The 14,806-nt window shown below is 38.5% G+C and overlaps 1 protein-coding gene across 1 annotated transcript in view; it reads right to left on the minus strand.

Moving 5' to 3' along the window:
- Window positions 1-1,435: 1,435 nt before the first annotated feature.
- PRDM6 (PR/SET domain 6) overlaps window positions 1,436-14,806 on the minus strand; it is a 75,381-nt gene continuing 62,010 nt past the window's right edge. The window contains exons 6-7 of the mRNA XM_054288801.1: window positions 8,849-9,025; window positions 1,436-1,550 (exon numbers count right to left, since the gene is read on the minus strand). Coding sequence (XP_054144776.1) covers window positions 1,436-1,550; window positions 8,849-9,025 — 292 coding nt within the window. The remainder of the gene's footprint in view (window positions 1,551-8,848; window positions 9,026-14,806) is intronic.

The following is a 14,806-nucleotide window of genomic DNA, read 5'->3' on the forward strand; positions in this document are numbered from 1 at the left end:
CTTGGTGGTTGTGATTTTGTTTCTTTTCTTTTAATTTATTTTCTTTTTTCTTTTTCTTTTTTTTCTTTTAGTTTTTTTTTTCTGTTTTTTTTTTCCTTTTTTTAAACATTTTTGTCAACCTACTGCTATAGCATTGAAACAATCAATATATAAACAAAAGCCGCTGGTTTCTAGAAGTGAAAACATAATTTGATTAGACAAAATCGTGAAATCTGAAATACATCATGGATAAAAGCATGGGAAAAAGCCAATATGGAAATTGTTAAATCAACCCAATGTAATGACATCTGAACTTTTTACATTTATATTGGGAATATTTTGGCTTTCCTTCATTCACTGTACCAGGCAAATTTCTATGAAGTGAATGCTATGAAGCCTCCAAGAAATTGATAAAGTATCTCTATTCAGATCTATCTTTTATTTTAAAGCTCAGCCCAACGGTACTGAAAGCTTCATCTAATACAGGAGCATTTCCAATTTGATCCAGATAACAGACTGAAAATATCAATTGACTATAGTTTGGATTTCTGATTGGTTTTCCTAGAACATTAAATCAGTTACCCAAACCAAAAGTATCTTCTCGGTTTTCTGCTCCTTGTAATATTATTTACACATGGACTGGAATATTTAGTGTTTAAAATACTTTTTACCACCTCTGTCTTTCATAGCTATTAAACTGAATTTGAAAGTTCTATTAGTTTGACACAGTTTTCCTACTTGTTTCTTTGTATAATGTATATTTGCAGATATACAACATTCCATTTTTTTTACTATTTTTTCTTTTTGTTTTTGTTTTTTTTCTTTCCCAGAATATCTATGGCAATGCCAATGCAAACTATTTGCATGAAAAAGTGCACACAGTGTGAGGCATGAGACTATGGAAATGGAATGCCCTTTGGTCTGAGGTGGCTGACACTGACCCAGGTATAGCTCGTGATCACTTTCCATCCCACACAGCAATTTCTATTACAGCCATGTCAAGATCAACTTAGCCCAGCCCAGCTAAATGTACAGATTACATCTGGGTCCGTTGAGTCATGCTACAAAAAAAGGTGCAACAATAAACAAGTCCATGTGCATTCTCAGTCATAACTATGAGCAGAAGAACCCTTGAGACTCCTCACTTTGGCATTAAATAACAATTATAAAGGCTTTTAGAATTAAAGCAATACATGAAGGGACTTGAAATGTTAACAGTCCCAAGTAACTTGTCAATTGAAATAAGACTCATCCCTAGTCATAAATAAATAATCTCTTTCCTGGTCTCACTTCCATGCCAGGATCAATATCTCTTAACATCTTACTTATTTTATTACTGCTTTTGGTTTTCTGGGACTGATTGAAAGTTGCTCAGAGGAAATCTTTGGTTTTGCTTAAGTGTCCGTGACATTTAATCATGACTTTCCTTGCAGTTTAATTCCAACCAGTCAATCAGTTAATCCACTTCAATTGATTCTGTGCTCTCTGTTATTGGCTTGCACTCATTGGGCATCCTCTGGTGTCGACTCAGCTGGGTGGCTTGTGTGAAGCTCCTCTCACACCTCTCGCACCTGGTGAAGGCAAGAGAGAAAATTGAGACCAGGGAGCTGCTCTGGGGGGGGGGGGGGGGGGGTGATGGGCTTTGTCTCATCCTGCTTAATCAGAACAGACACTCAAAAGTGGCTTCAGATTTTACTGGCTCAAGAGGTTTAATTGGTGGCTACTTCCAAGGCCTTGATGCCTATGATGGGACAAGGCCTGTCTGATTCAGAACAGAGGAATCTGTCAATAGACAGGGGGAAGGTGATTTCTCCAGAGAGGCCTGTCCTGCTGTAGCTCTGATCACTGTCAGTTCAAATAGATAAAGAACAAAAAGAGATTTTTAGGAGTGAGCCATCAAAGAGGCAGCTGGTCTGCAGTTTTCTGCTCTGCATCCCCTAAGAGAAATTGATGACAAATAGAATTTCACCTTCTGCTTTTTTAAAATCCACAATTGCCTATTGGAGGATGAGAAATCACAAAGCAGTAATCGTTCAGTCCTAGAACAAGAGAAAACTCTTTGTTTATCTGATCTGACCATGTAGTAGGATTCATTTTTAAAAGGCACATAGAGATGCAGGCGTCCACACTATTTGCGAAATCTGTGGGTTGAGCAAGAACTCATAACAGCCATCAGTGTTGCTTCGCTTTTATACTGTTTCCCTTTCTACCCTGTTCTCTCTTAGAAAACCATAATCTGCAAGAAAAATATTGCATGAACAAATGAACAAAGCCATTGAATTCTGCAGAGGATAGAATAGGGGCCATGGTTGCCTTGGAATTAATCCCTTATCCCTGCTCTAAAGACACGCTACTGTATTTAATCTCCCAAATGCTGCCTTCTTGATTATCATTCTGAACATTAGAGAAGGGTTTGATGAGTCACAAACATGGATGGAGCAGATCCTTTCTGTATGGTGCTTGCTCCAAAAGCCATCTTCATTTTAATGGTACCATGTGATGTCTTATCTCCAAAAAAGATTTTCATAAAAGTATCACTGCAATGAATCGTTCACCTTCAAAGGAGAAGTGAGAAAAGCAACGGACTCAGCTAATTCATTTAATCTTTCTCTATCATGTGAATGATAGAAAGTGAACTGTCAGTGATCTGCTTATTAAAAAAAAAAGAAGATATTTACACACATGTATAACTGTGGATATTCTTCACATTAATAATTTTTGGGGATAAATTTCTGCTTCAGGACTATTTAGCACAGACATTACAGAGTCATTCATCCAGGTTACTGTACCAATCTAAAATGTCAACACTTTTAAGTTGTATTTCCTTGATTGTCTTTCATGGAATATTTTTAGCATCCTATGCCACTGTTAAAAACTGCACTGTGATCTTGACAAATGTAAAATGTCAGCTTTAATGTATCAGACCTATCAGCTCAATGAAAATAACTCACAAGTATTGATTACTTAATGATTTTTGGGGTATTCATTAACGTCTATGTGCAGATCATCCACTCTCCAGAGCTCCTGAAGTGCTGATGACACATTAGTGCACTGCTGATTGTTTATTAGAAAACTGATTACTTACTGGATTAGTGTGTCAAAATATACTACCTTTCATTGCCTGACAAACTTGCAAATTATTGTATTATTTTTATATACATACATATATATCTATCACAGAGGCATTATAATCAATTTTAAGGCTGGGGGGTTAACTTAGTCTGTATGAGATATTACTGTCTACTTGAACTTGATAGTTTGGTTATTTTGATGTCCACAAAGACAAGTACTTTGCTTGATGAGTAATAGGAGGGTTGGATCCTTGCCTAACTAAGCTGTAAGTGATACAGTTGCAACATAACCTATAAAATCAGGTGTAGCAAGCCCTGATTTTAAGACCCTGGCCAAATAAAGGAAATATGGGCTAACAGGATGCCTAGGGCACCGTTATAGTGACTTAGATGATGGCTATAGGGTGATCCAAAGACAGTGTTACCCACCAAAACCATTTGCTGTGGCAGGCCTCCTTGTCCTTTCTGGGGCTTGTCTGGGAGGCTGGAATTGGGCAGGCATTCACTCGGCACCTTGCATTGTTAGTGAAAGTGCACAGCAAGGTTTACCACAGTGCTTTAAAACACAACTTCCCATCCTTCATCCACAAGATTCCTCTGTTGTAGGAGTGCTCTACCTTCCCAGCTACAGGCTGATACACTAACATCAAGCACAGGAAAGAGGGATGCTAAAGAGAGAACAGAAAGGGGGTAAATCTCTTGATACAAGCACCTACCCTTTATGAATAGGAAGGCTGTGGGTGCCAAGTGTTGCTGCTGGTCAAACTGTGATGTCTGCATTTACACAGCCCTTGGGCAAAAGTCAGAATAAAGCCTCTGACAAGGCACTTAATTCCCCTGTCTTTCTCTTGTACCTGGATAACCTTCAGATATTACCCAAGGTGCCGGGGATTTTCTAGGTACTTCCAAATCATGTGGGTGGTGTTTTCACGACCATAGTTTTGGATATATAAGTACCTGGCTTATGGGCAGAGATGTGTATTAGGCTCCTGATTCCTCTTTTCAATGTGGTCCAGAGAAGTTGTTGCTGGATACAAACTGATAGAAAAGGTGAAGATAATAGTGTCACAGCAGTCAGCATTACTGTCTCACAGTAGGTAGGAATGGGAAGAAGAGCAGGAATATTTTTCTTCTGGATTGTGATGTACTCTAGCAACCATTCTTTCCCAGCCCATCATAGCAGAATAACCACTTCTATAAGCTCTGCCCATGGGATTGGTGAGTTTTCATGTGCATGTTCCTGTATGTAACCCAGACGTGTTTAATGCTGTGTTGGACAGTTGAACAGTGGACAAAATTGTCAGAAAGGAAAAAGACTCCATAGCTCATGTGTCTGCACACCAAGCCACTATGGGACTGAGCCCAAGCCTGAATGATAGACACAACAAATTTTGGCTAAGCCTGCACTGTAGATACATGTATTGGCAATAATGACACTTACTAACTGGGATACATTAGGGCCATCTGATGGCATTTGAATGGAATTTAAACGGCCCCACGTGCATATAGGTCCAAAGCAATTCCAAAGTCCTCAAACAATTAGACACCATCAGTGAAAACTGGATCCATGTTCCCTTCTTTTACAATGTCTGTGTACACTGTAATTGTAAGGAGCAATGTCCTAAAGCATTCAACCTCCTCAGCCTCAAGGCTTCACTCTTCCACAGGGTTTCCTGGAATGATTTGCTTGGGTGGAGGTGGTAAACAGAATTGTTCTTAAGTTCACAAAGTGCACCAATAGTCCTGGGATATTTCTACAGTACTGGGGTTTCTGGTTTTGTTTAGATAGCCCTCATTGTTACTGGTCTGCTTGTTTGCTTCACAGTGCTTTCAAAACATTGACAGTGAGGATTGGTTTAATTTGCACTTTTATGTCAACCTCTGTGAAAGGCTTTGGGTGGAGAAAATGCTGAGGGCCTATTTTAGAAAAAAAGACATTAATTTGATACTCTCAAAATAAACATTTTAAGATTTCATTCAACAAGTACGTTTTAAACTCCTTTGGAAGGGTATAAAAAATCCAAGAAAAACTATCAACCAAAGAGAATCCCTCCTGACAACTCTGAGATGTCACTGCAGTTACAACGTACATATTCAACCTAAAATGAATGCTGACCACTTTTGTATTTCAGTAAGTAACAATGTAAAATATGTGAGCTGTTGGAGGCTGAAAGAATCTTTCCTCTTCATTATTTTGGATTGACTGCTAAATATTAGGTCTTTGAATAAGCCTGATTCTGTAGGCAAATGAAAATAGGGAGGGGGTGAGAAAAAATCAGGAGAACAGAGGTGACAAATAATTTTCCCTTTTCTCCTGCATTTTAATTTACTTAAGATCTTTGTTCCCAGACTAGCAGCCATAGTGGAGACTTCAGTAAGATAAGAATACACAAAAACATTACAGTGGTGTGGCTGGCTTGATAGCTTGTGATGACATGAAAAGTCAAATTCAGCTAAAGCTTTGACTACAGATAACCTCACTTAGCATTGTTATCTTAATGAAAAGAAAATAGAAGAGTCTTCCACAATACATCCAAATTTACCTAGAACCTACAAAGAAAATGGCCTCTCACAGTAAAAGCTTTTTAACCAATCCCAAACATGCTCTCACAAAACAATTAATCTAAAATATTTTTGTAAATACTGTCACCAGTGTTCAACATTTTTAAAATCAGCTTCTGGAAATAATATGCATACAAACATACTTAGCTTTTAACATTGCTGATTTAATCCATGCTGAGTGTAATTTGTCTATAACCACATATGAAAACAGCTGCCCTATTGCATTAGTAATCATGAGATTGCGTTCACAGCAGAAGCACCTTCAAAATTATACCTGTTATTTTAAAATAACTTAGCTAGAATTAGACAAGTTATTTTAAATAAATTAGCTATAATTTAAGTAATTTATCACTACCCATGCATGGCAATTCTTTCTAACATTAAAATATTAGTTAAAAGAAGTGCGTACATCACCACAAATACAAACTTCTCTGAGGTACAGAAACACTGTTTCAGTTCGCTTTTCTGTCTTTTTTTTTTGTTATTGTGTGTAATTGTATACTCAAAATTCTCCATAAACAAACATTTAAAACCTAAATTGCATGATCAATAGACAGATATTTTGTTTGTTCTATTTATGGTTCTTGCTTAATAGAATTTGTTGAGGGCCTTTTCCTAAACTTTCTTAATATCAGATCTTGTGCAACCCTTTTCCAAAGGAGGATCCAAACAGTGATGAGACATCAAGAGGAGTTGCAGCTCTTTCTTTTTTCTCCATCAGAGATGATAGATTGATTTCTGGATAATTTTCTGCTCCTCCTCTCTCAAATGCAAGTAGTCCTGCATGAGAGACAAATCTGCCCTTTTGAACAGCTTGCAGCATCAAGGCTTGTGTGCCCTTTTATCTGACTAGCAGGGATGGGAAAACCTGCAGCTCCAGTTTCAGCTTCACATGAAGTTACTAGTCAGCTTAGTGAAAATACTTCAACAGGACTTCCAGAGAGAAAATGGTGCTACTGTTTCTTGTGCTCGAGGAAGAAACTAAAGAAACACCTTGCACAGTTGAAATTATGCCATGCATCATAAAGAACCAGTATAAAGTATACATTTTTTTGTTGTTGTTGCTCTGTCCTGCAACTTAAGGAACAGTCAGATACATCCTGGAATACTTAAATGCTTCCACTTGAGCAGGGCAGAACATAACAAACAAACAAACAAACAAACAAAAAAATCAAAAAGCCAAAAAACCCAAAAAAACACCCACAAAACCTAACCAAAACAAAGCAAAACAAAAAACAAATCCCAGACACCTTGTTAGTTGTATTACATACATTAAGCTCTCTCACAAATGAAATTGTGCTGTAATCAAGTCCATTTTTGAAAAGGGTAAAAAATTAGTATACCAAAGGGGAAAAATAATGACTCTAAATTGGGCAAAATAGCAGATCTATTGGAAACATGACAAAAAGAGGACGTTAAGGAAAAAAATTAAGTGGAGTCAACAAGGTTACACATAAGTAACACCTTAACATTAAACGAAATCTATTTTCCATTTTGACCCGGAAACCCCTTCCATTAATTACTAAAATCTATTTACACAGCAACTAGATAAAATCAATCTGATTGCTCGCACCACTTTTGGCTCACTTTCTGTGGGCTCTGAGCATTCCACAGACTGGCTCAAGAGAAGTCGATATTTAGATGTTCTGAGCTTCCACAACATCTTAGCCATGATTCCTGCCATGCCAATTCTTCTGTACTGGATCTGCAGCATTTTGCTCCTGGCTCTGCCCCCTCGCCCCCAGCAGAGACATGTCTGCAGGCTGTGCTTCCTTCCAGCCTTATATGGAGGCAAAGTGTGCTCACCAGTATCTCTGTGGGGCTGTTACGGGGGGTTCTGACAGGCTGAGCTCCCTTACACTAACCAGATCAAAAGCACTGTCTGGCAAAAATAGGGAAAAAAGAGTCAAACAGAGAAAAGTAGAGAGAGAACAGACAGTACTCGGAGAACTGGGAGAGACACACACCTTCTACACATATTCCCCTTCCTCCTAGGAACATCCAGGAAGCTTCCAAAAGAAGTGATATCGATACATTAGGTGGAATTGCTCCAGTGACCACATATATGTACTCTGAGCCTGTCAGTTCAGCCAAGACAAAGACACAAACATGGGATATATTTCTTCTGCTTTGGAGAGCCCTTCCTCTTTAGTAGGCAGAGTCTTGCACAACAGAAGGTAAAATATCAGGATTAGCTGTACTATTGCTGGAAATGAGCACTTCTGGAAGATTTCTGAGACAGGTATGTGCTTAGCTTTAATATCAGTAATTGAAAATTTCAGAAATTAACAAAGTTTGTCTAATGTAAAATCATCTTTATTAGGTGACATTTTTTTCTTATACTTTAGACAGCTGAACACTTTCAATTAATTACTATGATCTTTCAAAACTTATGCCACAGAGTTACATTTCCTATTCAGTGATTCTGAGACTAAAAGGAGGTGCATATTCCTCCCCATATATAACTAGAGCCAAATTAGCTTTTAAGTGAAGCTCCATCTACCTCAGCATATAGACATCAAAGCATCATATTAATGTTCTTACAACATGGCCTGTCTCAGTCTTGATCATATTTTCAGCTGTGGTTCTCTGGCAGCAGCTTGTTACTTAATTAAAATAATCAAGGTATCATTAGAGAACAGAAGATTGTGCAAGGGCTTTCAAGAAACTCAAAATCAAAGCCAAATAAATTCTGATTTTAACAGCACCACTAGCTGTTTCACCTCATTGTCACAGACATCTTTTTATTAAAATCCTTTCGTTAGGATTTTTCCTGCTGAAGCTGAGAAGTTTCAGCAACAAAGTGTAAGCAATGGTTATCTGTTGCTGTAGAATGCAACCGGTAGATCTGTGATTAGACTCAGGTGGATGTTTAGATTTACTCACCACTCAGGGCAGAGCTAAGTCTCATTCTCTGCTGAGACACAGACCTTTGTAATTCATTCCTTTTCTATTCTTAGCTTAGCTAACCTTCTGAGAACTTTCTCTCTATTCTTTTTAGTATAGTCATAATGTAATATATATCATAAAATAATAAATCAAGCCTTCTGGACATGAAGTCAACATTTCTTGCCTCTCTCTTCATCCTGCAACCCCTGCAAGCCCTGTGGCACCTCATGGTCTGACCCTGGCTTTCAAGGGATCATCAGCCGAGTGCTGGCGGTGCTGGTGAGCAGCAGCAATGCATTTCCCTCTCTAATCTCAGCTGGCAAAAGCCGCTGGCCTCAAGTACTTACTTGAAGGGCTTTTCCCCGGTGTGCGTGCGGATGTGGTTGTTGAGCGTGGTGGCCCCGGCGAAGGCGCGCCCGCAGTAGCCGCACTTGAAGGGCCTGTCGCTGGAGTGCGTCACGACGTGGTTCCGCAGCTCCGAGGGCTGCGAGAAGGACTGCGAGCAGTGGCCGCACTGGTAGGGCCTGCGTGGGAAGGGAAACGGCAACGTCAGTGCTGTGTGTTGGCACCAGCAGGAAACCACACAGGACGGGGGCTCCTGATCTTCCCAAGGGTCTCCAAAGAGAAAAGCGGGTGCGCTTCTCTGGGTCTTTCTTGGGAAGCGCAAACCCAAAAGTTCACAACCTCTTTAGCAAATGTGAAATTCTTGGGCAGGAATTAAAAGAGAGTCTATGGGACCAAAAACCATAAATCGGCAAACTAGTGAGCCTGCAGTACACATCTGCTTGCCTTAGTTCTGTCAAACTCGACAGTACTCCTTAGTCAAAGAAAAAAAGATCCACACACATGGAGCTGAGGGACTCGTAATCCTCTGTCTGCTAGTGTGAACTACAGCCTTACTTGCAAATGCATATCTGATGGTTGTGTGCACATCCTGTCGTTATTCTGTAGCTATTCACAATTAAACTCCTCATATTGCTTTGGAAGATTTTAGAGATCACTTATTTCAATGAGAGGCTTGGAAAAAATGACTGCTGTATTAAAATTATCTTTCTATTTTCTTATTTCAGTTGAAAATCTTTACATTTCATTAACACTTTTTCTCCCATCTAGATTGAAAATGTCTGTTTTGGGGATCTTAGAAGGAAACCCAGAACTCAGGTTTTCAACAACACATCTTGTTAAAAATAAACATAACAAACAAACATACAAAACTGACTGATATGTTACAAATTCAGAATCATAACAAGCAGACTGCAAACACAGAAAAAAAAGGATACACAACAACAATGTGAGACTGGTCTTCTGAAATGGTAACTAAAATAAAATGCCAAGAAAGCATGTCTATATATTTCTGTTCAATAAAATTGGCTTTATATCAACACCCTACTAGGGGTTTTTTTCTATTTCACATTTGTTTTAAGTTAGTAGCAGAGTCCTAAATGCTTATCAGACTGCTTGCTAAGAAAATTAAGATCTTTTTTCTGGAGGGATAATAATGATTTTTACCATACACAACATTTTAACTCTTGGTGTCTGCGTTTCCAGAGCCAATGGCCCACACAACTTAATTGCTCTCTCCGTAATAAATGTATATGTTTAAATAGCTAGAAACCAAATCTAAAGGGAAAGAGACAATGGTGACCAGGCATGTACAATTCAATTAAGTGCAAAATAAAGTGAACTATCTCATTTGTCAAGTGAACTGCTTAATTGTGGCTACTTGCATCACTGAACACAAATACTATTATTTTACAGTGCTTCAGAGCACTGAACCCTGATTGTAGAATTTTTTAGCTTGATTAATAGCTCAGTATTCATCAATAACTCAATAGCTTACAATTTTAATTACTTGCATTTGAAAATCTAACTACTCTCTAACAAGTTTGAAAGTAAGATATGAAAGCTGTGGAAAGGTAATTTAGATGATGTGGCCCTTAAAAATACACAGAAATATGTAAGATAATATTTAAAAAAACAAAAACCAAGAAAGTGTTTTTCTGTTTCTCTTACTGAAAGACAAGTAGTAACTTGTCCAGTTTTCACCTTTCTTGGAGTCTGAAGTTAATTTGCACAGAAAATATTTATCAAATTTGGTAAGAAATTTCAAGAGTTGATAAAACAGAGATAATTGGTGAATGCAGTAATCAAGCACTTTTAAGCAAAATAAAGTAATAATATATTCTGCATCCAAGAAACATTGATTTTTTTTATAGTGAAGGAGACCATTAACATCTATTAGCCTCTGGTTATCTATTTTTAACAGCAACCACAAAAAATGATGCAATGTGACATAAAGCAAATTATTCTTTTTATTTTTTAAAACGATAAATAAATCAATGTTATTAACTTAATGCAGTGAAAATTCACACTGCAACTTGTCTGTAAACAGTCAAAATTTCAAACCAGATATAGGTGAACATTGTCATGGCAAACAATATGGGTTCATTGCCTCAAAATAAATGTCTTCTTTACAAAATACTCGGAATATACTTCACTGGCTTACACTCAAGTAAATCATCCCTGCAAAAGATCACCAATTGTTAGATCACTTTGACTCCATTTTTCTGATTGATCCACATCTTGAGAGAAAAACTGTTAAAGAAGTTACCCTTCTCTTTGCAGAGGATGAATTTATCCAATTTATATCCAAGTAATTCTAATTAATGCTAAGATGCCTAATTTTTTAAAGGTTAGATAAATGGCATACATTAGGCAAAATTAATTTTAAAAGGAGAGCCTAAAAATGCATTAAAATACTGTAACATCTTAAAAATGCTCTAATTTGCACAATTGCAGATTTAAATATGCCAACTTCTGACAACTTTTGGACGCTACTATTTTTCAAAGAGAAAAAAAAAAAATTACATTCAATAAGTACAGAAGTTATCATTCTGTTCTCTGGTAACAATTTTCCTGTGCTCGGAATTTTTTTTTTTTTTCTTGGAAGAAGATAAAATCAATATGTTATTTTTCAAAAAAAATGAAAGTGGTGCTGAAGGCCTGAGCAGGAGCTGTGCTCGGTTCAGTGAGTGCATTGACATGGGCAGAGCACGCCTGCCTTTGATGCAGCAGTTGTGTCTTCTGCCATCACTTTTGTCTGCATTGGGACAATGAGTTCAGATGGTGACCTCGCTATAACAGAGCTCTGCAGACAAGGAGGAACAGCAACAAAGGGACAGAAATGTTGGTCCTCGTAGGCTGTGCTTTCAAAAATCTGCTGCTGAACTGAATGCACTGGCAGCTCAGAAAAACTCATTTCCTTGGAATAACCAACACATGAATTGTACTTTCCTGAGCTTCACAGTATCCACGTGAATCAAAATCTTACCAGATCGTAATTTTAAGTTACAGTTAAGAGCAGCTAAACTGATTACAGCCACGTGCAGATGAGAGTGATGTTCTGACAATCATCAAAAGTAGTTCTAATGTTTTTTATAGAACACCTAGTTACATAGGAGCTTTTAGCTCCACATCTTTCTTTTTGAGCTTAAAGAAGGGAAATCTACTTACCCAGAAGAAAATTTTCCTGTTGGAAAAATTTTACACTGTTGTTATTAATCCCATGCATCATTGATAAGCTGTCTAGGTGTACTGACATTCAGAATCCACCAGCTTTTTCTGGAAACCTTAATCCTACAGTCTCTGACTTTATGATGGCCCATATAGGAATATAGGCCATCCAAACTGAAATTCTGAGAGCAATTCTAATGTAATAGTTTTCAGGTTTTGTGGTAATTTATAATTTGAGCTTTTCCAAGTTGTGCAAGACACATTTTCCAAAATTAAAACACTATGGAATAAATTTTGCTCTCTAAGCTAGACAATCTCTTGAATGATTTTGCTCTTTGGTGAGGTCTTTTCCTGTCTTAAAATTTCCTTACTTTGCAGCTGATATTTTTCTGGGTGAAACCACATCATGTATGGGATCAGTAAAAATGTCAGGCTTCCCTATAAGGCTTACTGAACCTCACCAAAGCTCATGCTTTGGGCAAGAAATGTAGAACCCCTAATATGTACAAAGCACGTTAAGAGACTAGAAAAATCCATATGCTTTCATCTGAAATAGCTACTGAGAGACAGCTGTACATTTAGGTTAATTCTTTCTAGATTTTCGTTTAGCAAACCTGACATAGCTTTATTTGTCTTTTACTATTCCTCTGTCAAAAGAATATATTTTCCAAATTCTGACTCCTAAGTGTATCTAAGTGTTATAAATTTATTTTCTACATCATAAACTATTAACTCTTTGAATTACTAGAACCTTAGAAAATCCAATCATTATTTTCCACTGCATTTTCAAACTATTTCCTTTATGATTATATATGTTTTTAGTCTGGCCTTGTCAGAAGTGAATTTGCTCTTTTCAAGGGGCATATGGAATTCTAGTGTAATCTTAGAAATTTCTTGTAAGGGCTAGTTCCTGAATACTTGTAACTTTGCCATTGAAACTCAGCCCAGTGAGACGAAATAGCACAGCACTGTATCCTTTTCCCTCAGAAAGAGCTGGAAAACACCATCTGAGAGATTGGCATGTGATTGAAAGTGTTTTTCTCCCTGTTGATGACTAAGAAGTAAAAAGCCAGCATGATCATAGAGTTAGAGAATGGTCTGTGTTGAAAGGGACCTTAAAGACCATCTTGTTTCCAACCCCTTGCTGTGGGCAGGGACATGGTGAAATATGAGTCTCCTCAAGCCAGGTCTCATGAGCTCCTGGAGATCTATTTCACACCCAAGATGGCTCAGCTACCTTAGAAGGCATAAAATCAGCAGGATGGCTTCTGTGGCAGTGTTGGAAACAAAAACTTTTTAATAAAAGGCAAAATAAACAAAACTCTTTGCAGAGAAAAACCGAACCAGGTGCAGAAGGTCCTTGCCCCCGGTAAAACCCCTCACAAAAGCAGTTAGTTTATTTTTTTTCTCTTCTTTTTCTAGTAAATTGTGGCTCCTGTCCAATTAGCTATCCTTAAGTCTGAGGTGAAGACCCCCGGGTCCTATGAGATGTCTTTTCACCTAATTGAGGAGAGAAACTTCTGTGCTTATTTCCTTTTTAAGGGGACAAAGGATATTTTTGTCACTCCGTCAAGTGGGGGCACATTCCTATAGGACATCCTCCACTCAAGACCCCATCCTATTTGGCCTCGATCATTCCCAAGACAGGGCATTGACAGCTTCTCTGTCAATATTTCAAGTCTGTCTCATTACCCTCATACTAAAGAATTTCTTTCTTACATCCCATCAAAATTTACCATCTTTCAATTTAAAGCCATTATCCCTTGTTCTGTCACTAAATGCCATCACAAAAAGTCTCTCTCCAGATTTCTTGTGGGCCCCTATGTGTACTGGAAAGCTCATATAAGGTGTCCCTGTGCCCCTCTTTTCTCTACCCTGAACAGCCCAAACTCTCTCAACCTGTCTTCATGCCCCTGATCATCTTTGGGATAGTCCTCTGGACTCTCTGTAGGAGATCCACATCCTCCTAATGTTGGAATCCCCAGAGCTGGATGCAGTGCTCCAGGTGGGGTTTCACAAGAGTTGAATAGAGGGGGAGAATCACATCCTGCTTTTGACACAGCCCAGGACACGTTTGCCTTTCTGTGTTGCAAGTGCACACCTGGCTCATGTCCAGCTTCTCACCCCCCAACATATCTGAGTCCTTCTCCTCAGGAATGTGCTCAGTCCATTCCCCACCCAGTCTGTATTTGTGCTTGAGATTGCCCTGAACCACTTTCACTTGCTCTTGTTGTATTTCATGATGCTCACCCCGTCCCACCTTTCCAACCTGCCAAGGTCACTCTGGGTGGCATCCCTTCCATCCAGCATGTCACCTGCCCTGCAAAGCCTGGTGTCATCAGGAAACTCGCTGAGGGTGCCCTTGATCCCACTGTCCCTGTCACCAAAAAGCACTGCTGTGCTAAATAGCATCAGCCGAAATGCAGCCTCTAAGGAATATCTCTAGTCTCCACTTGGAGACTGAGCCATTGAACTCTTTTTTTAGTACAACTTTCCTGCCAATTCCTTACCCATTGAGAGATCTGACCATCAAATAAATCCATGTCTCTTCACTTCACAGACAAGGCTGCTGGGTGCAAACACTTTGCACAGGTCCAGGTAGATGACCTCAGTCTCTATTCCTCATTCACCAACTCTGTAAACACTGCTGTAGAAGGTTACCAAATTTGTCAGACATGACAAATTTGCCCTTAGTGAAATCACCTTGGCTGTCATCAGTCACCCCATTATTTTCCATGTTCCTTAACCTAGTTGCCAGGGGGATTTGCTTCATGCTCTTGCCAAGTACCAAG

Source organism: Melozone crissalis, unplaced genomic scaffold, assembly GCF_028551555.1.
Source record: "Melozone crissalis strain CALT ecotype California unplaced genomic scaffold, PUWL_Pcris_2 ptg000005l_1, whole genome shotgun sequence".
Lineage (NCBI taxonomy): Eukaryota > Metazoa > Chordata > Aves > Passeriformes > Passerellidae > Melozone > Melozone crissalis.